At 38.4% G+C, this 23,608-nt stretch overlaps 1 protein-coding gene across 1 annotated transcript in view; it reads right to left on the reverse strand.

The window, feature by feature from the left end:
- Positions 1–1,461: 1,461 nt before the first annotated feature.
- Positions 1,462–23,608, reverse strand: part of LOC140463939 (phosphoinositide 3-kinase regulatory subunit 6-like) — a 99,133-nt gene continuing 76,986 nt past the window's right edge. Inside the window, exons 15-21 of the mRNA XM_072558422.1 lie at positions 22,034–22,144; positions 21,366–21,456; positions 16,067–16,137; positions 13,744–13,834; positions 11,931–12,001; positions 5,845–5,963; positions 1,462–3,948 (exon numbers count right to left, since the gene is read on the reverse strand). Coding sequence (XP_072414523.1) covers positions 3,795–3,948; positions 5,845–5,963; positions 11,931–12,001; positions 13,744–13,834; positions 16,067–16,137; positions 21,366–21,456; positions 22,034–22,144 — 708 coding nt within the window. The 3' untranslated portion in view covers positions 1,462–3,794. The remainder of the gene's footprint in view (positions 3,949–5,844; positions 5,964–11,930; positions 12,002–13,743; positions 13,835–16,066; positions 16,138–21,365; positions 21,457–22,033; positions 22,145–23,608) is intronic.

A 23,608-nucleotide genomic window follows, 5' to 3' on the forward strand; every position in this document is an offset into this window, starting at 1 on the left:
GAGTATGACACCTGGATCATGGAGAAATCTTAAAGACATCCAGGAGAGAGAATATGGGGCCCAGATCAGAGTGAGTAAATTTCAAGGACATGAGCGTGAGGTCTCTTCGACACCAATCCCTAAGCAAACAGAGCAATTAAGATGCTTTAAAATAGGAATAGCAACATTGATGTATATTAGCCTGGTCCATGCAGCAGAACCTGGTGTCCAATCGCTTCACCTATCACTCCCATTTGACAAAGACGTTACTCCACAGGTTTGAGTGGCCACCCCATATTTTACCCACACTTAGGGTGCTTTCAACCAATCAAAATGAAGTATAAGATCTGAAACTGCAGTAATAGATCTGAACATCACATTGCCATCACTACTTGGGAACTTCAGTGCCATGACATTGCCATCACTGTCCTGAGTGAGGCATGGTGGGCAGGAGAAGATCAGCTCAAAGAGCAATGTGGAAAAGGTATGCCAGAAGAAGATGGACTCACGGGGTTCACTTTCCAATAAAAAGCAAACATGTCTATTATCTTTGTGAGCCCTCTGTGGGATAAACAGGTACATTTTGAGCTCACCCTAATCCGGAATCAGTACCCAACAGTCAACAGTGTGTGCACCCTAACCCTAGCAGCAACAGATGAGACAAAAGTCCCAAAGGGAGATAAGATGATTTTCCTTGGTAATTTCAATACCAGAATTGAGAGGGATTGATAAGAAGGGCGTAAGGAAAACAGACACCAATGAAGTCATCCTCCTGATGAAAGGCCTAGAACATGTCTGGTCAGAAGAAACACCTGCCTTGTTAGATGAATACAAGACCTGTTCTGAAGAAGGGCCACCAGACTCAAAACGTTAGCTCTGTTTTCTCTCCTCAGATGCTGCCAGACCTGTTGAATTGCTCTAGTTTCTATTTCTGTTTTTGTTTCAGATTTCCAGCATCCTTAGTTTTATCTCATCATGGGTAAGTTTGCTCCTTCTATCTCCTGTAAGAATATAAGGAGCCTGCAGGACCTGGTTCATCTATTGTGGTACAATAAAATCACTTACTGGTCTAATTAGAAGTGGCTCTTGTACTGAACAATATACAGGTTATTGCATGTAGGAACTAGTTGGTGGTTACACTGATACAATACAAATTGTTATGATGACTATGAAAAGTGAGTAGGTGTTACTCATTCAAGGTCCAAAGCTATTTTATCTGCCAGTCTACATGGTATCATCACAGTAGATGCTGTCTTAGGGCATTTTTCTGTATTAACTCCTTCAGACCCTTACACTATTATACAGTTGTGACCAGTGTAGAAAGTTAGGCCATTGCGAGGGTGAATTCAAACTTAGACATTCAGAGAGATAAAGTGCAAGATCTGATGCAATCAGATTTTAAATAATCATCTCCCAAAGCATGTTATTGAATTATTAATGAAAAATATTCAGAGATTTTCAGAAGTACTAAACAATCTGGTTATATTTTAATTATGTAAAAATAATGTTAGCTTTACAGAAACAGGCTTCAATAAATAGTACATATCTAGAAAACACAAGTACATATCAAAAACACTTCAGACAAGTAGCCAGGTGGCAAATCAAACAGAATTAACAGTGTAAGATGTTATGGAGAAGGATTTTCTCTGTTCATTATTTCTACATAAATTATCAAGTGTATTAGTAGTATATAAAGGTTGATGGTCAACCTATTTGACTAATTACAAGCAGAAAGAGGGAGTTTTTGACTTTGTTCCAAATAGTAAACAGAAGAAATCATTTTTCCTTCACAACCCCCTGTGACCCACCTCTTCCATACCCAGAGTGCATTTATTTCTATGTAGTGAAGCAACTTTCCAGTCACATGGTCCATCACACTTCATTCTGAATCTGAAGAGATATTTTTTTTAAAACTTAAAATTGCAATAACACCAGCACCTTTGAGGCATTTTGGGCCTACATATTTATGAATAGTTCTGTAAATTCTTTCTGAACAAAATTAGTTTTAGGCTACAATTTTATGATGCTCGCAACTATATTCTAAAGATGGCCAACATAGAGCTTCAACTTCTGTTTCAAGACAAAGTTTGCATACCTAACTATGACATTTTGATAGTCAGTGAAACCACATTTTCTTTTCAGTTGAATGGAGACAAAATAAATCACTGCATAAGAGATCTGGGGATTTGTTTTTTGTTAATTTTTAAAGTATATTTCTTAAGAACATACAAAAAGGAGATGTGGATCATATGGCTCCTCAAGCCTACTCCAGTGCTCATTACGACTGATCTAAGCTTGTTCTCAACTCCCTCTTCCTGCCTGATCACCAAAGCTTGACTTCTCTACATTTTAATTGTCTATCTCAGCATTGAAGATATTCAGTGACTCAGTCTGTGGGATTGAGAATTCCAAAGATTCAACTGGTTTAAATAAAATGCATCATAACGAGCAAATACAAACATCAGTCATGGCAAACACTGGGCTAGTCAAGTATTCCCAAATATTTTTTACCCTCTCCACAAAGGCAATTGCATCTCCATTCATCTTTCTGGCCATTATTTTCTCCAGCTTTGTTTACTGAAGCATGAACCTCCATTCGATTGGTCCACATTTATGGACAAAGTATTCTAGTGTTTTGCCATTGCCTGTTTCAAAATGGCTTACCAAGAAGCTCTCCTGCTTTTACAACCTGCCATTAGACAAAAGGGAAGAGGTTACAGGCTGACAATCAACCTGCAAGATACTTGTTAGACCTCAAATGAACTACTGTGTATTGCTCCAGTTGCCATATTATAGGAGAGATGTACACATATTGGACAGTGTGCAAAAGAATTTTACAAGAATGGTTCCAGGCAAGAGAAACTTCAGTTAAGAGGATAGGTTGAAGAAGTTGGGGTTGTACTTGGAAAGAAGGAAACCAAGAGGAGACCTAATAGCCATTTTCAAGATTGCGAGTGGGCTGGAAATAATGGTTAGCGAGAAACTATTCCTGCTTGTAAAAGAAACAATGACAGGCCATAGATTTAAAGTGATTTGCAAAAGAAGCAAGAATGGTATGTCATTTAGCAAGTGATTGAGGTGTGGAATGCACTGACCAGAAATGTGACAGCGGCAGGTTCAATTGAAGCATTCTTGAGGGCAATGGACAATTTGCTAGATAAAAATAATGTGGAAGGATATGTGGGAAAAACAGGAGACTCACAGGAAGTAATGATGCTCATTTGAAGACTGATGTAGGCATGAGGGGCTGAATGAGCTCCTTCTGATACAGTATAATCTGATATAATCTGATATTGCAACTTCATCCATACTGGAAGGCCTCCAATGAAATTCTGCCAACTGTATCTAAACCAGACAACAGTTGCATCTTTGGGCCACTGATCAACCAATTCACATAAAATCATTGTTGGGCAAGTACTCCTAGCACAGTGCAGATTCTGGGAACTCACTTGATCCAATGCTGAGTCCTGCCCATTATGTCAAGAATAACTTCCAGATGGGGAAAAAAAAACTTCACCATCAAAACCCTTCTTTTATGATTTGCTGTAGGTATCTTTCAATCAGTTTCAAGCTCCTCTGACCAGTGCCTCTGGTATTCTGCAGGTTCATTTTCCACCCTTTGGACTTTCAGGTTTGAAGGAAATGTCTCTAATATTGTGTGACTCAATTGTTCTTAAGTAATCCATCAGACAGAAGAGATACTCCTGAACAATTGGACTTGTAATTGTGACTCTGTTCTACAGTTCTAGCAGCTCCAAATCATTGGTTTCTTCAGGCAAGTGACCTGTTGCCCAAGTTGAAACAGGTAGTTCAACTTACAGAATACCTACAAAAGTGTTGATCGGTAACAACAGGGATTTTGGCATGTACTTAGTTAATCCAACATTTTCCATTCCATTGTGACCAAATCTCAGTGACCTCATTTTATGGAAGCTGTATCCAGGTTCCAAACAAGGAGAGACTTCAATGCTGTTTTTTTAAAACAAAAAAAAAATCAATGAACAACATTTTTCAAACTCTTAAATTCAATCAATTGACTAGTTATTTTTTTTTAAAAATGGCAAATTTACGTTCTATAATTAAAAAAAAAACTTTTGTGAGGGTGAAGGTTAAATTCAAAATACAAAACTGAGTCAAGATAAATGGTTTACCTTGGGATTTTATTCTGAACAAGAGAAGAATGAAGAGAGACCAGAATAGGGAGCCCTTAAAGTGTTTATGTGTACAGACAATGTGGACTCATTTTCTTCTAAGCTCAGCTGATTTAAATGTGTTCATTGAACACTGGGCATGATAAGTACCTCAGGTTTACTGCAATTTCACAGTGGAGAAAGGATAAAGTATTTAAAAAGATTGGGTTAAATAGCACCTTTTAAGACTATTGGCCATGCCAAAATGCTTTACTGTCAGTGAAGTCCTTCAGATGTACAGTCACGGATGTAATTTCAGACACAGGGCAGCTAATAGATGCACAGCAAGCTCCCACAAACACCAATATGCATTTGATCTGTTTTTGGTGATGCTGATTGATGAAAAATATTGACTCAGCAATTACCCCATCTCTTCTAATGAAGTAGTGCTATAGGATCTTCTGTGTTCACCAGAGAGAGAGCTGGCAGGGCCTTAGTTCACTATTTCTTATTGTTTCACAGATCAATGTTTCTGGATTATCACTTAAGCTTGCCAATTGTGGTTGACAGCCCCCTAATCCTGGTGAAAAACTGGATATCAGACAGTCATGTAACAAGGCTTGATTGCCAACTTTTGGATATTTAATCTGACCAACTGTAGTAGGCCTTGAATGAATAAAAACGTTCCTTTTGAAGAATTTAATATTTGCTGATGAATCCAAATGGATCCATTGTAATTTTTATAACTGAGGCATTCAAGAGCGAGGACTGAACGCTTATTTTGGACAATAATGAATGAACAGTGATATGGGGAAAAAACAGGAGATTGGCACGAGGGAATAGAATCAGTACAGGGACAATGGGCCAAATGGCGTCCTTCTGTGTTATAATTATTCTGTGATGCATTGATAGTACATAACCATGACTATTGTTATGAAGTTGAAGGCATGTACTGTATCTTTAAGAGAGAGTGAATGCTGTTCTGAACTGAGAGATTATAAGCACCTGTGTGTGTGATTAGATGGCAGACCCAGAGTGTACTGGAAAATTGAAAACGTGTGACATTTAGCTGTGAAATGGATACTGAGTTTTTGTTGCTGTTTTGACAATTCAAATTTAACCAGTTTAAATTATACTCCAGAATACTAAAACTCAATTGAATTTGAATTGATTGTTTTACCAACACAAACCAATGAGGCGATCCGATGTTACGGATATAAAAATGCAGACACTTTGAAAATTAGAGAGAAAACAACTGCCATCAAGACAGATACAAGAAATTAGGAAACATTCTCTACCAAAGGTAGAAACATACTCGCAGTAAAAAGAAAGAAGATGACCCAGGGAATTCGACAGCCAGAAGAGTGAAGGCACAGAAGATGACAGCAGCTGTATGGTTCTGAAATTAAGTTGATGTAATTTTTATCAGTGTCTTATTGGAAAAGCATATTGTTATAGAATTGGAGGCAGGGTAATAAACAGTTAAGACGAAGGAGGGCTAGAGTTGTGAATAGTTGTTTAATGTTGCCTTTTAGAGTTAATAAAAATTCATGTTATTTTCTTTAAATAGTGGAAGTTGGGATAGATTACGAGGCAAGGTGAGCTTTTCTAGGTGTTTGGTTTAATTAACAGAAGGGTTCACCATCGTGTCGTAATACTATACTGAATTTAAACACTACACTGAGTTTAAAACTAGTTTAAACTGGACAATATAATACAGTAGGTGGACACCAACCTGACAACATCTTTGTATATTCTTCTAGAATCCTTGTCCAGACAAACAATCAAAGATTTTCCAAGTGTATCCTGGATTTCAATCTTTATATGGGATGTTTTGATCTTGTTGTTTTCAATCTGTAAGAAATAGTTGCTTATTCACTTAGTTAGTAAGAAACTAAAACCTTCTTGACAAATTGGAAGATTAGAAATTCCGAAAAGAATTATTCATATTAAAAGACTTGAACAAAACTGATTTATTTCACTCTTATTTCACACAACTAATTTCACTCCAACATCACTTGAGTTCAATCATTTTGGTGAATCGAACATGCGGAGATTTATTTCATCCCCTTAAAACATGCCATTTTGGTCGAGTGGGAGGTTAAAAATCTGAATTCTAACTCCAACCAGCAACCTGCCCAATGCAGATTGGACGGGTAATGTAATCAAAGGAGGAGAACTGTTTTCACACAGCAATTGGTTACGCTCAGAAATGCACTGCCTGAAAGGGAGTTGGTTGCAGATTCATTCATAATTTTCTAAAGGGAACTAAATGAGCAACTGAAGGGAAAACATTTCCTCATCCTTAGGCAAAAGGGTGGGACCTGCTGGTTTGCTCATTCAGAGAATCAGCTTGAGCTTGATAAGCTGAATGGCCTGTTTCTTTGCTATAATTATACTATTCATATTGCTGTACTGCTTGCAAACAAAGCTTTTCATTGCGCTTAGGTACATATGACAATAAATCAAATTTAAAAACACTCCAAGGGACAGAGATAATCGACTTGACAATTTGACTGCTATTTGCCAGATCTTCAACTTCAAGAACCAAATATTTTGTGTTTCCAATTAAGCAGTCCCTCTGTCAAGCTGCTAGTGGGATCTTGCCTTACTAGCCGTTGATCTGGTTAAAATATTCTAAAGCAGTTTCACTAATACTGTCTTACATCTTTCATTGTCAGGGCTACATGGAAACACATAGAATCTGTAGCAGAGAAACAGGCCATTGTGGTTCACTGGTCTATCCTACTATTTAAACTTGTATATGTTTCCTCTGTCTCTTACTAAATCTTTCCTATCGGTTTGCTTCTGTCTAGTGTGTGCAAAAGGGCTCCCCTTAAATATGGAAAATGTATCTGCTTCAATCACTCCACAAATTTCACATTCTCATCATTCTGAGAAATAATTCCTCTTTACTCCATTATTTGTTTTTTTAGAAACAGACTAACTGATAAGTTTCTTATGATCTAAATTTAGTGAAAATGTTTCTATGCACCCAAAGTTCATAATTCTAAAGCCCTCCAATAAATCTTGGCTCAGTCTTCTCTATTTTAGAAAAAAAGAATCCTAGGCTGTTCAACTAATAGTTGTATCCTTTTAGTTCTGGTAAATCCCTGCAACTATTTCTCATGTTTTGTCTAGTATTTTAATATCCTTTTTGCAGTCAGCACTGTAAACAGTATTCCATTGTGGTTTAACCTAGTGTCTGTAAAGGTTTAAAATTATCTGCCGACAGATACATTCTCCAGTGCTTTGTGTTGTTCGAATGTGATCAACTTGCATTTCTCAGCAATTTAATGCATCTGCATTTCCAATCAATCCACTGATTGTTGGAATGTGATGTTCTGCAATTTTAGATGTGAGCTTCTACATCTGGGGCCAGCTGTGTGTTTGATAATTTGGCCAGCAAATGTGATGCTGGTCTTCAACAACAAATTCATATTCAGATCAAACAGTGGCACATCGTGTTTTATAATTTTGAGAAGTCACTGAAAGATTGCTTGATGCACAGGGGATGTTTGAACCTGTGTCTGAAACCAGGCCAAACCATCATAATTTTTATTTCAAACAAATGTCAAGTAGCCTCTTTGGGTAGAGAAACCACAGAAAATGTTTGACCTTGTGACTGTCTGTAGAATTTTCTGCTTTTATTTCAGATTTCCAACATTTGCAGTATTTTGTTGCTGGATTATTGTACTTGTTTTTATTCTTTAAGGGAAGTAAGAATCGTTGACTAGGTCCAACACTTTGTTGTCCAGCTCTAACTTTTCTGGATAATGTGGTAATGAATCTTTTTCTTGGAGGGCTACAGTTTACCTGGTGTAACTAACCCACAGAGATAATAGGAAAGGAATTTCACCCAGCAACAGTGACACATTTCCAAGTCACGATAGTGTGTAACTTGAAGAATAGCGTTCCTGTGTATCTGTTGCCCTTGTCCTTCTCAGTGGTAGAAGGCACGGAATTGGTAGGTGCTGTTGAAGGAGTTTTGGTGGGGTGTGCTGTTGTATATTATATTTAGTACACGTTGATACCACTGTGCACTGAAGGTGAAGGGAGTGAATTTTTAAGATGGTGAGTAAGGTGAACAAGCAGGCTGTGTCTGGAGGCAGGACTGTCATCAGTATTCTCAAGTGTGGGCTTTCTCAACCCTAGAGGGAACCTTATAATCAATCAGACTAGCTTTCTTCAGCCATTAACACATAAACCAACAGCAAGGCTATTGGGTTACCAGTTACTTAAGTATTCCTAATGCTATTTCTAACTGACTCTGAAATTTGCTCCAAAACAAAAGCACATTTTGTCTTGCACTTATCAGAAAAAAATTGCATGAAAGGAAATGTAAATGAAAACAATATAAATGATGCATGAGAGGAGAGAGCTGATTGGTTGGCAAGTTAAAAGGTATAGATAGTAAGTTTGCAGATGACATCAAAATTGGAGGTGTAGTGGACAGTGAAGAAGGTTATAACATGATCTTGATCAGATGGTCCAATGGGCTGAGAAGTGGCAGATGGAGTTTAATTTAGATAAATGCAAGGTGCTGCATTTTTGGAAAGCAAATCTAAGCAGGACTTATACACTTAATGGTAAGGTCCTAGGGAGTGTTGCTGAACAAAGAGACCTTGGAGTGCAGGCTCATAGCTCCTTGAAAGTGGAGTTGCAGGTAGATAGGATAGTGAAAAAGGCGTTTGGTATACTTTCCTTTATTGGTCAGAGTATTGAGTACAGGAGCTGGGAGGTCATGTTGCAGCTGTACAGGACATTGGTTAGGCCACGTTTGGAATATTGCATGCAATTCTGGTCTCCTTCCTATCAGAAAGATGTTATGAAACTTGGAAGGGTTCAGAAAAGATCTACAAGGATGCTGCCAGGGTTGGAGGATTTGAGCTATGGGGAGAGATTGACTAGGCTGAGACTGTTTTCCCTGGAGCATTGGAGGCTGAGGGGTGACCTTACAGAGGTTTATAAAATCATGAGGGGCATGGATAGGATAAGTAGACAAAGTCTCTTCCCTGGGGTGGGGGAGTACAGAACTAGAGGGCATAGGTTTAGGGTGAGAGGGGAAAGATATAAAAAGAGACCTAAGGACAACCTTTTCACGCAGAGGGTGGTACGTGTATGGAATGAGCTGCCAGAGGAAGTGGTGGAGGCTCATACAATTACAACATTTACAAGGCATTTGGATGGGTATATGAATAGGAAGGGTTTGGAGGCATATGGGCTAGCTGCTGGCAAGTGGGACTGGATTGGGTTGGGATATCTGGTCGGCGTGGATAGGTTGGACCGAAGGGTCTGTTTCCGTGCTGTACATCTCTATGACTCTATGATGGGTACAAGCAGGACCATTGATAATGTACCAGTTGTTTGATGACTAACAGTTAACTGCAAAGCTTTGTTGGAATTTTAGACCAGGCAAATTGACTCCAATTTGTCAACTCAGTGATGTAAGAAATGAACCAGAGAATGGCTAACATATATTTTGAATTGAAACAGGCAGAGTGTGTGTACATATCATTTTGTTTGTAAAGAACAGCACTCTGTACATTAATATATGTAGCCTAAAATATAAGCAGGCGCACCAAACTCTGAGCCTGACAATGTTTATTTAAATTTTCCTGTTGCCTGTGGCAATGTACAGAGGCATTCCCCAATCACCAGTGAAATATTCCAGTCAAGTCCTCCAGATGTATCAGAATGCCAAGGCAGAAGGTGGAATTTGAATAAAAATCTGGAATTAAGGGTCTAATGATGACCATGAATCCATTGACAATTGTTGAAAAAACCCACCTGGTTCATTAATGTCCGTTAGGGAAGGAAACTGTGATCCTTACCTGCTCTGTATATCTGACTCCAGACCCACATCAATGTGGTTGACTCTTAACTGCCCTCTGGGTAATTAGGGATAAGCAATAAATGCTGGCCTAGCTGGTGACACCCACGTCGCGCGAATGAATAAAAATAAAGTCCTAAATTAGTTATCTGTGAAATTCTTTGCATGCATAGGATTATTTTACAAATGTAATTCCATGAATGGATAACATCTAAATACTGGATAGAGACTTGTGCGTGGCTGCACCATACCCAGCAAGAAACTCTCTGAGCAGGATAGTCATTAACCTATATGATATGCATCATATTTCAGCATCAAGCCTGCATGCTGAACAAATGGCTTGAGCCCAGTTTACATGGTTGTTAAGGCAACCAATTATACAGTGTGTTGCAGTGCAGAAATGCTAACACGTGGATCAATAGGTCAGGGGCGGTTTGCGGTCACAAATTTAGCGGAACCTGAAGTCAAATTCTCAACGGCATATCGAGGAAAGGGTACTTATTTGACTGTTGCATTTTAAAGCACAAGATGGAGCTCATTAAGGGGTGAGGGGAAATCTGTACATGCTAATTCAAATATAGCAAACATATCATCAACACATTGCTAGACACAGCTCTCTCAAATATCTTTGTAGGGTTCCACGAAACATAAGTCATTAATGGAATGATAAGTAACCTCCTACCTCCTTGCATATTTCCAGGAACCCCCACCCCAACCTGAACAACCCACAATGTCTCAGTTAACAAGTAAGTAAGCAGATCAGTAGCTGAGCCAGCGTTTCTGCCTGGCTTGGCTGTTTGTTTCCCTTTGAATAGGCTCTATCCAGTTGCTTCCATCGCTCAACTTTGGACATTTACTGTAGTTTCCTGACCCTAACAGTTTCCTTTTCACTTTCAATGTCCTTTTCACTCCAACCTTCATTTCCCACCAGGATGGCTTGACAGACTTGTATTTTCATCTTTGAATGGAGCCCCAAAAGTCACATTCCCTGAATACGCTGCTCCCCTGTTTGAATGTCAAGCAACATTCCATTTTCACAGAATAGGTGGTGTTAGGCGTTAGTATCTAAATGAATTCTAGCTATTTTGTGGATTAGTCTTTGTCTCAGTTCAACAAAGGTCACCTCCCGCACCTCTTTTTTTTCTGATTTATTGATTGGTTGACCAATTTCCTGCTCTTGTCTCAAACTGGAAAACTTTACTTTCGATTCCACCCTCTCTCACCTTCACATGTTTCACCTCCAAACATCTCTTGCCCTTACTGCTGCTGTGGGATTTGAACCAATGTCTCAGGATTATTAGCTCAGACTGCCAGGAAAGCTAGTCCAGCAAATATAGTTTGTTATTATCACTGCCTTGTTTGCCTACATAGGGGGAGTACATTGAGGTAGAGGCATTGCCAGAGCATGATTCAAAACATGTATAAGGAATGATGATTAAAAGGGATTTGGTAAAGGTCAGGATAGTGGCAACAGAGTTTTGGATGAGCCAAAGTTTAGGAAGGGTGATTGGGAATGGTCAAATCTTCAGATAACAAAGAGATAGATGAGACTTGCAGCAGCAAATGAACTAAGGCAGGGGTGGAAGCAACAGCATCAAATTAATGGATTACTACTTTACTCATCTCATTGTTGTTTGTGGGACATGTCTAGCACAAAACCATTTGTAAACCATTTTAGCAATATTCCAATAAGTCACCATTATGTGACCATTTCATTTTTTTACAGGAATATCCCAAGAAAGTGTGACAGCCTGACACAACTAGGAACAGGTCACCAAACTAGTGCAACTTCATGAACCTTTATTAAATATTTACATGGTTACAGAAAAATGGTTGAGCAGCATTTCATTTGAACCTTCACCCTTTGTTTCCCAGTTCCATGTGATCGAATATCACGGATGATTTAATCTAGCTATGAGCATATTGTTGTCAATCCCATTTACCACAGTTTTTGACAAATAGCCTGTTGCATAACAGTTTTCACTTACCAAAGATATTTTTCCAGATAGGTTTAACTTGTTTGTTACCTCAGAGATGGTTACATTCAGGCAAACAAGATCTGTAAAACACAAATTGCACAACACCCAGAGGCTAAATTAAGTGGCTATACAATCATTTATAATTTTGTAAAAATTAGTTATAACAGAATGTTATGTAATCTTCCAGTCATTCTGCAGTTCTTTGATAATGTTCTATTCACTTCCAGCTTAAGTCACAATACAATGTCAAGTATCGGATCATTTGTACAAAGAATAGTAGCTACTGCCATCCCACTGAACTAAGAGAAAAGAATGCTATTTCCAATGCATATTAAACAATAAGCTTGGAAACATTGATATGTGTCAATAATAACCGCCTCAATTTAGTGATTAGTTTGGTTATTTAATTAATGTCAAAACATCCTTGATTATCAAAAATTATGTCACAATCATTTTTTACAAATGAGAAACTGCTTCTTCCTATGATGTTCTCTGTTTGTTTCTTAGCACATATCAGTTCCCAAACTAGATGAGTGTCATGTAAACAGTATCATAAATGTATCTACCAACTTGGATACACTAATAATTTAATTTGCAAGTATATATATATATATGTATATTGCACTGGCTAAGTTTATTCATAGCCTTTGCTTGTCTAGTGAAGAGACTTGGACCCCTGTCCCTGTGTAATCTATAGAGGAAAATGTTTCCATAACTCAAGTTTTATTTTAATAATTTGGTGGTTAGGTTCTATTCCCTTTACTTTCCTGACATCTTTACATTGCAGAAGCTCTTCTTCCTGAGAATTCCATAAGCAATTTATATCTGCCATCGAACAGACTTTGCAATATACTTGTAAAATCATACGATCATTAAATCTCTTGCACTGCAAAATACGGGTTGGCCTACTGTTATTGCCACCAGCTCTTCCAAAATATTGCAGTTTGTTGGGTTAGAAGACAGTCCTGAAATACTTCAGTTAGAACTGTTATTTGAAATATTATATCTCATTTAATGAGATGGTAGGGACTATCAATCTAGTTTTCACAACATCAAAAATTTGCTTGTACTGAGTGACAGGTTAACACGTGACAGCATTGCGGGAAAAATCTCCAATCCAATATTCTTAGAAATGAACAGTAAATATATTCACTCCTTTTTATCATCTTAAGATTTACATTTTTGTTTCCTTAAAAGAGTTACAGTATACAAATCCTTGCTTCAGCAGAAAAATAATTTGATAAGATTTAAAAAGGCACCTACTGAATTGAGATCTTGAGATTAAAGTCAAATAATAAACTGCAGGAATGGAAAACGGTTTTAAAATTATACAATGCAAACTATTGATTGCCTTTTTAAAAAAAATTCCTGAAGTATTTTAGAGATGCAGTGGCAAAAATAACTAAAAGTTTTAATATTTTGAACGGATAGATTTTGTGATTTTTTAAGTGGGGAAATTAAAATGTTATATATTTTTCTTGACAGTTTTGAACCAGAAGTGTGTCAATAATCAACTCCGAGGCTGTTACATTTGAGAGTTTCTACTTTTCCTTTTTTACATGCTTGGTTCGATTAGAACATTTACAGGGAACTTAAGAAGAGCTTAATTCTGAGCTTGTTGATATCAGCAGCAAGTGGTACCTATGAATGAAGTTTGAAGGGCGACCCTCGTATTTAAATTAACTAAAATTAAAATCAAACAGTAACAAAAAAATGATAGATATCATGGCTTTAAATAATCATACATATAACTAACACAGAAAAATCAAGAAACTGAACTGCAAACTGAGTCAAGGCTGTTGTTCATGGATTTTTATCATACCTTCAGCCTCAGTTGAAGGAATTGTTTTCATGATTAAACCAGTGCATCGACTTTTGAACTGTCTTGTACTTTCCCTGTTGCTCAATGCAATCTACAGTGACAACAAATAGAAAGTGTTAGTTGCAAAGTCTATTTTGAATTTGGATGCAAACAACAAAAGATAAATCCTAGTGCTGATTTTGTCTTTAGGAAAGCGGATAGGTCTTGAATTTGCTAAATTGTACCTCTGTGGGTCTAAAATTGGGCTTTGTGGAATCAAAAATGAATCAATAATCTTTTGGACAGTATTCTGTTTGGAAATTTTTAAAGATAAACCCAGCAATCACAAAGCAGAGGGTTCAACATTGGATAGGTATATGGAGGATAGTGGGTTAGTGTAGGTTAGGTGGGCTTTGATCGGCGCAACATCGAGGGCCGAAGGGCCTGTACTGCGCTGTATTCTTCGATGTTCTATGTTCTATAATTATTTGGAATAAGATTAATAGTTGCCTGGAAAAGAGGGAGATAATTTGGAAAATTAATATGCATTTGTTAAGGGAAAAACACATCAGACTAACTGGCATTTTTTGAAGAGGTAACAAAAAGGGATGAGGGCAAGGCTGTTGATGTGATGTACATAAACTTGCAAAAAGTGTTCAATACAGTGCCACATGCCCCTTGAGAGGAAAGTTGTGGTTCATGGAATAAAACGTGCAGTAGGTAATGTGGATATAAAATTGGCCAATGGATAGGATACAGAGAATAATGGTTAATGGGTATTTTCAGGCTGGAGGAAGGTATGTAATGGAGCTCTCCAGGGATTCACATTGAAGCCTTGCTTTTCTTGATGTAAATATATTATCTAGATCATGTTGTGCAGGAGATCTTCAAAATTTAGACAAACTGTAAACTTTGAAAACAGGACAGAACTTTAAAAAGAACAGTGTCAAGTTGGTGGAATGGGTGAATAGGTGGCAGGTGAAGTTCAATTCAAAGAAGTCAGAGCTGATGCATTTTAGTACAAAGACATGGAGAGGCAGTAGAAATAAGCAACACTATTCTCAAGGGTGTGCCGGAACAGAGTGACCTGAGCGTCGATGTATAACTCATTGAAGGTGGCAGGATAGCTAGTGAGAACTATAAATAAAGCAGACAATATTCTAGGATTTATCAATAGGGGTATCACTGGTTAGACACCAGCTGCACCACACTTTACAAAGGATGCGAATACATTAGAGAGAGTGCAAAAGAGGCTTAGGAGAATGGTTCCAGGATTATGAACCTTCAGCTATGAGGAAACATTGAAGTAGTTGGGACTGTTGTCCTTGGATAGGAGATGCTGAGCACAGATTTGATAGAAGTTTTCAAAATCATGAGCGTCTGGACAAAATAGACAAGTGAGAAACTGTCCCTGTTCATAAAATAACAGAGAACCAGAGGTCACAGCTTTAAAGTTTTTTGTGAAAGAAGCAAACGTGATATGAGAAAAAAGTTTTCTGACACAGTGAGTAATTGGGGCCTGGAATACTCTGCCTGAAAAGATGGTGGAGACAAATTTAAGTAAGGTATTCAAGAGGGCATTGGATGATTATTCAAGTGGAAACAATGACCAGAATTATGGGGAAAAGGCAAGAGTTTGGGCACCAAGTTAAAATGCTCAGAGAGCCAGTGTATACATTGGAGACATACAATGCAGGTATACAACACTCCACACTGCACCCTGCAGCACTCTCCTTTGCCCAAGAAAAGTGAGATTCATCTTCTTTAGTGAAAAATGCAGCAATGTGAAGCTTCTCCTATCTCTTCAGTATGACACCATGCAAATTGGTTGATATGGTAAATCTTGTGAATAAAACATATTGTAAACAAAATAATTCCAATGTGTGTGCAATTAGATAAATGATGGGAAGTCGTAATACATATTAGTGCCCCTTTACTTATGATAAGGACTGTCAAGCAATATCACACATTTCTCATTTCAATACGTTGAAAAGCTACTTTCTTCTTTGTGACCAAAGGCATTCCTTTCTTTAAAGCACGATCAAAGACCCGAATGTATTTAATCACACAAGGATGATTCGGTGCTTCTAGTTGGAAACCACTTCCAGGCAGTGTGAGTCAGAGAGTTAATACATAGTCATGTCAGTTCTCTGACTCTTCCACCCTGTGAGCATATTTGATGTAAACAATTATTAATGCAAATCGTGCCGTTCCATCATATCACCAATTGCACTATCAAGATTCTTTGTGATGTAATCAATTTTACTTTGCAGCTATTTGAACGTTAGCTGTCTTTATGAGCACAATGGAAGGTTTTGATTGCTGAGGATATTTAGCTTCTTACCTTTTTATATGTAACTGCAATTTGTACCCCTACTCCTTCTGATACTGTCCTCTTTCTTGTTAATGTGACTTCTGTAAGAAATATTGTGGAGTTGCACATAGTGTAGTTATCATCTCTGTCGAATAGTCATTGGAAAGGTAATAAACCCAAATGCAAATATCTAAGGATCACCATCTTCATGAAAAGAAACCCTTTGGCAAACTTTTAAATCTACATTTGTTTACAAAGCAGATGGAGTTGAAATAGATCACTTGATGCAGGACATCATTATGAAGTTTAATTTTTCTCCCGAATTAAAAATGATTTCAATCATAGATACACTGTCTTATGGCCCTGGGGTACATAGTGTTTCAAATGGATTTCCTCAGTTACAGTATATAGTATTTCCAAATATCACTTTAGGACCACCCAAAACCTGACTTTGGGATGGTTTTGAATCAACCTGTTCAGAGATGTTATTATACACTACTGGTGCAGGTGGTACTTGTATTTGGGTCTCCTGTTTCAGAGATAGAGACACTAACACTGTCTCACAAGAACCATCTAGGAGTAAGTACACATTTCTACTCTCTACATTGAGCTTAGCATTGAAAACTGTTACTGAATTGAACCATAAATGGTTAGCTTCTACCAGTTCTTTACAGAGATCTAGATCAACCTGTTCAGGGATGTTATGACACATATCTGGAATAGGCTTGGCTCAGAGGGAAGGATTCCACCTCTGCACCACAAGAGCTCCACAGATTTTGTGTGTGGTAAATCTGAACCAGTTGGTTGTTTGTTCACACCATCTGAGGAATGGTGTAGCAAGGTGATCCCAAGAAACAAAATAGGCAAGATGGAGGGTTTGGACAGAGAATGCCAACCACAATTCTGAAAGATCAACAAGTGAAGTGAACTTATTTTTTAAAATAAAAACTCTTTGGCAATATGGAGCTGAACTAATCACAATATCAACAGCAGGAGGAGAGTCTTCATTGTATGGACTTTACTGCATTACTGGATCTACTACATTTTGACACGCTGCAACTAATCAAAGTATCTCAATGTTTCAAAATTTTGACAGACTAAAAAGGGAAGCACTTTAGGATATTTCTGGTAATTAATTTTAAACTGATGTTACGATCCCACTGCACTACCGGACATACCAGCTCTCAGAATGAAACATGGTTTGAAATATCATTAAAAGTTTAAGTTAATGTGGTGATCAGTTACTGAAACGTGGACACACAAGAATGTAGAATTTCTTTATTGGAAAATAAGACAAAAGATGAAACATTTTTAAAAATTGAGCTATGTATAGAACACAGTAAGAAACACACAGCACAACAAAGTTTCAATCTGTTTTCCAACAATGTTTGCTTCAGAGACTCAAATCCAGAGAAACTACTCCCTGTATATCAGATTTTAAAATTCTATTTAAATGATTCACTCAGTTGCCATCCTGTAAACTGTGGAATCTTCTTGCATGATTGTTCACAAAACCAAGTTTAAATATTCTCAGCTTTTATTAATGTGCAGATTTCAAACCAAACTCTCCTGTTTTGGGAGCTGCACAGACTCTATATTTCTGTTGTAGTGACTGTGGTTACTCTAAATAGTCCTACACTCCTGCAAGGTGAATAAACTAAACTTGTTTTTTGACTCCAGTCAGACTTCCTCCAAACTGCCTTCAAAACTGTCAATCATTGGGTTTTCTAAACTAAGCTCAATCTTTGATTATTCTGAATTGAGAAACAAGCTAATGGCCTTCACTGTTGGCACTTCCCATTGTAAACCCAAGCATCTTAATCCATTAAAATGCCAGGGGCTCACAGTCACCTGCTCTCTTACACATACTAGATTAGATCAATGTTCTGCTCGGACTTCTGAAATGGGGGCTTTTTCAAAAGGTTTAACAAAAGAAACCAATACCCCTATACCAATATTTTGGAACCCAATCTCTGAAGCATGATATTAATATAAAAATGCATAATATACACAGAACTTACATCACAACTGACAATAATTTGATAATATTCTCAGGAAATAATTGGTCCTCTGATCAAAATTGATCTATAAAATATCTGGAAAATACAGTGGTTAGCACTGCTGCCTCACAGGGTTCAATTCTGGCCTCAGGCAACTGTCTGTGTGGAGTTTGCACATTCTCCCTGTGTCTGCGTGGGTTTCCTCTGGGTGCTCCGGTTTCCTCACACAGTCTAAAAATGTGCAGGTTAGGTGAATTGGCCATGCTAAATTGCCCGTAGTGTTAGGTGAAGGGGTAAATGTAGGGGAATGGGTCTGGGTGGGTTGCTCTTCGGAAGGTCGGTGTGGACTTGTTGGGCTGAAGGGCCTGTTTCCACACTGTAAGTAATCTAATCTAATCTAATCATATGATTGCCTGTGATTGGTGTTAAGCAGTCAGGCATAATCACCATTGTTTCTTTCTACCAGTAGATGGCACTTGTCAGCAAGCCAAGTACAAAAGTGGAGAATGCAAATTAATTGGTAAGAGTGGAACTTCACCTAAATTTACTGCCAGAAAATTGCCAACCTGGTGACATTTTATGACTACTTACTCCATAGAGTCATAGAGATATACAGCACGGAAACAGACACTTCGGTCAAATTCATCCATGCTGAATACATATCCTACATAAATCTAGTTCCATTTGCCAGCATTTGGCCCATGCATACCTCTCTCTATTTTGTGATCTAGTTTCAATTAATTCACTTCTTTCATTCCTACGCTCAGACTTTGAAATCAAGAATAAGATAAAATAAATTACAAAATTCTTAGCATTAAATTGCAAATGCATAATATCTGAAATGGGAAACTTGCTTTAATAACAGTTTATAGCTAACCCCAGTGCATATCATGACTTAACGACAGTAACATTCCCTCCCTCAAGTTTGGAAGTGGGGATGTTTACCAATGAATGCACAATGTTCAGCACCATTCATGACTCCTCCTGAAGCAGTCCACATTCAAAATTAACAAGATCTGGACAATATGGACAAGTGGAAAATAATGTTCATACCACAAATGCTGGGCAATGGCCATTTCAATCAGAGACAATCTAACTACCACTCTTCAACATTCAACTGTGTTACCATTGCTGAATCAATTGATAACCACTATCAACATCCTTAGGGTTACCATTAACCAGAAAGTCACCTGGACACCATTTACATACAGTGATCACGAGAGCAGGTCAGAAGCTGGGAATACTGCAACAAGTAACACACCTGCTGACTCCCCAAAATGTGCCCACCAACTACAAAGCACTCCCCACTTGGCTGAATGGGTGCAACTCCAACAGCACTGAAGAAGCTTGACACCTTCCAGGACACAGCTGTCCTCTAAATTGGCACCACATCCATAAGCATCCACTCCCTCCACCACTGACTCACAGTAGCAGCAATGTGTACCATTTACAAGATGTGCTGCAGAAATTCATATAAGATCCTTAGCACCTTCCAAAACCACTTGCATTTAGAAGGACAAGGGGACCAGATACATGGGAACACCACCATGAGCAAGTACTCCTCCAAGGCACTCATCACCCTGACTCGGAAACGTATCACCGTTCCTTCACTGTCGCTGGGCCAAAATCCTGGAAGTCTCTCCTTCAGGGCATTTTGGGGCAATCTACATCAATGGAGTACAGCTGTTCAAGAAAGCAGCTCACCACCACCTCCTCAAGGGCAACTATGGATGGACAATAAATGCTGGCCAGCCAGTGATACCCACATCCCAGTGGAAAAATAAAACTGCTGTTTAAAAATATATAAATGCAGAAGGACAACAGTGAAATGTACTGACCATTCTGCAGTATATAAACACATTGAACAGAATCAAAATGATTTGAGCTACAGTGAGGTTTGTGGAAGAATTGACCCCATGCAAAGTCACACTAGTGCACTTCATTTCTCATGAAGAGGTCAGTGCTGTAGACTGGGGAGCTGTGACATAGCCAGGTGCCCTTCACTGCAGGGTGCCATTGATTGTACGCACATGGCCCTGAGAGGGCCGTATCGCAATACTGTAGAATTCATTAACAGGAAGGGCTTTCATTTGCTTCATGTTCGGGTTAACAGTAATCACCGTTACCACTTCCTGGAGATGTGAGCCCACAACCCTGTCAACTGCCATGACCTGTACATTTTGGAGCTCTCTTATGTACCCCAGCTTTAGAGGAATCAGGTATCTTACCTAGTTCCTGCGGGTAGAAGTTGGTTGCCAACGGATACCCGCTGCACCCATAGTTCATGACTGCATTGCTTACCCGGACACAGATCTCGTACCACCAGTGCATCAACCAGGGAGATGTAGCAGACCACAGGGCTGCTAAAGATGTGGTTCCACTACTCGGAGCGATATGGAGGGCCCATCCAGTATAGTCTGGACAGAGGGCATCCCTATCATCCGGGCTCATGCTCTGCACAATTGGCGCAGGCAATGAGGTGAAGGGCGGAATGCTGAGGAACTGGGCTATGGAAGCAGTCATTGTCTATGACAGAGACCAGACAGAACTTCATTGACACCTGTTTCCAATAGATGACAGCTAACTGCAGTAGATCATCATGGACTGTAAAATATTCATTAGTCATGGCGCTGAAGTCTGGTTTGCATTGCCGAGGTGAACATCAGCCTCTTGGTTATATTTGTGTTTGTTTTGGTTGATTATAACTAACACTCGTGTTTGAAAAAGTCTTAATGCTTCCAGGTGTGTGATATTCCCCTAGTGGACAGTGACAAGCTGAGTGTTTAGTGTGCAGTGGAGCCAGAGTAATGGTAACCTACTGAGGATGTTTAAATATGGAGGAATGTAAGTAAGGACAGGTAAACAGTGAAGAATGGTAGTTAAACAGTGACGAGTGTGAGAGAATGGTGTATGTGTGAGGGAGTGCTAGCCATTTGCTGTGGTCAGTATGGCTTTGTTGTTGCTGTGCCATGGCATTGCTGGTGAGGGACAATGCTAGATTACCCATTCTTGTCCGGGTGCACAGCCATCTTTCAAAGATGGTGCAGGCACAAGGGGTGGCAGTCTTTTGGTGGATATCTGCCGAGTAGTGGGCTTTTCAAGGAATGGGGTACAGTGAGATGGGACCGGTATTGGACAGGAGGGAAGCCACAGGTCAGGGAAGGTAGTTAATGAGGAGAGTTTAGCAAGACACAGCAGGAAAACCCGTTAAGGCCTTGAGGCAGAGATCCCGCCAGAAATCACCATGCACCTTAGACTTAGTCAAAAACACGTAACATTCAGCCCAACATTATGATTGGATACTGTATATTTTCTCATACATAACTGACCTTTGCTGTACTTTAATTCCGGAAGCTCTGCATCAAGCTGAATGAGAAAAACATCATCCACGCATTCAGTGGTTTTGTCTATAAAAGTAAACTGTGACACAGAATGAGATTTAAATTCAAGCATAAGCAAAAAAAATTTCACTGAGTTTTTCCAGTTCAGTCCTTGACTAAAACAAAACAAAAAATCAATGAAATTCAGTGGTGCATTCTGAACCACTACTTTATAAATGAAGGAACAGATATGTACAGTTCACGCAGTTAAGTCAACTTCCTTCCTATTCAACACTTAAAGAAAGTTCTACTCAAATTGGCATTCTGTTCAGAAGAGGCTTGTGTCTGCAGCTAGCGGAGTGGAAGGGTGATGTAACCTGACATTGAATCTTTGCTGCCAGCCACAACTGCATTCAACCACTTGTGGGCTCTTCACTATTACAGGGCAAGATGTCTCAAACTCAGACATCAGGCAAATTTAACTAGGGGCAAAACATGGCCTGTACTCAAATCTAGATTACCGCTCTACAAAATGTAACTGTGCGTGAGGAAATACTATTTTAAATATTTTTATAATTGTGTAACCAGACAGAATAAATTTTGGCCAGTGTAACAGAAATATGGTTATCCCAAATGGTATCTAATTTTTTAGTTACAATTGAGATGAAAATACTCACCATTACACTGTAGATTTGAAAGCAAACAGGCTGATATCCCATTCGTACATAGTACGAGGTAACATCCAAAATAAATGGGTCTGCATTGGGCTGTTGTCTGGATGGTGTCGACTGTGAGAAACATTTAAATCTGTTAGTCTATCAAATAGCTGGAAATGGAAAAGATCTTTATTAGGTTATTTTTCAACAGATTAACACTTAAAGTAAATGCTAATATTAGGGTTTTGGGTTGTTTTCGTATTGTTGTTAACCTTCTTCAAACATCATTTGTATTAGATTGTTACTTTCCTCCACGCCAGAGTTTTACACTTACTTGTGAGCTGTTTTCACTGCCACAAAATTAACTATATGAAGACAGATTGTAATTGTTCATTGGCTAACAAGCCAATGGTTTCAATTACCACTTCTTCTGAAAGATGGGCTCTATCTTTTGCTGAAGCTGTACAGAAATTCCTACCACTGTTTTATATACTACAAAAACACATCTAACTAAACCTGACCGAACACACAAAATAAGAGGACCTTGATAACAAAAGGGATTGAAATAATACCACATATTAGGGAGTCAATGTTTATATATTCACGTTAAATTCCTTTGTCTGTCATTTTAACACCTTGTATTAACACATTGTTAAAATGGTCTATACCTTTATTAGAATAATGAACAAAGAAATTCAGTGAGAAAGCATCAATACTGAAGAATAATGTTATACACTGTGATTTCAACCACTGAGAACCTATTCCCTTAAATAGTGAAGTCCAGGAGAATGATTTTTATGTTCAGTATTAGTTTCGTCTATGATGCCTGATTAAAACATAACTCAAATTATACCGAAAATGCACTCACAGGAATTACCTGCAATAGATTGTGTGCAAGAAATGCAAACCTTTCCAAATGAGTACAGTCCCATAAAATGATCCCTCCTTTCCGCTCAATTCCATTCTTAAAGTCTTGACATACATTTTAGATTAGAGATTACATTACAATGGCATTGTAGTGGTCTTTACTTTTAAAGCTACTTATGTATTGCTTCCCTCTATTTGGTTAGGTGTATGTTAATATTCACTTGCTTTGCATTCTTTTCATTTCCACAACTCTTTGCTGAGAGTCAAGGTTCTACTCTTGATTGAAAACAGTAACTGAATACCCAGTTCTCGCCTGCCATTTCCCAACCATGCAGGGGTCAATCAACACACATTCAAAATCCACCATTTTATTTTGAATCACTGAATAACCAGACTAAATAATTTCATATTAATTTAAAATCACAAAACGTACTTTCACCAGATCTGTTCTTCCCTAGTCACTTTGTCAACACAGCATTTTTTATACTGTCATGGCCACATATTGGAGGCCTAAAGTAATGTGGACATTTTTAACTTGTAATTCCAAAACATATTTTCTAAAAAGAGAGCTGATACAGTCAAATATGTGGATGCAAATTAAGTGGCTCTCTCGAGATAGAGATGCACAGAATTTGAAAAGAACTTGAAGCAACAGCCCTTCAAAAAGGGGAAGGGGCCAGTCTAAGCAGATGGGATTGTGATCTCTTTTCATTAAAAAGGTAATAAGGG

Source organism: Chiloscyllium punctatum, chromosome 39, assembly GCF_047496795.1.
Source record: "Chiloscyllium punctatum isolate Juve2018m chromosome 39, sChiPun1.3, whole genome shotgun sequence".
NCBI lineage: Eukaryota > Metazoa > Chordata > Chondrichthyes > Orectolobiformes > Hemiscylliidae > Chiloscyllium > Chiloscyllium punctatum.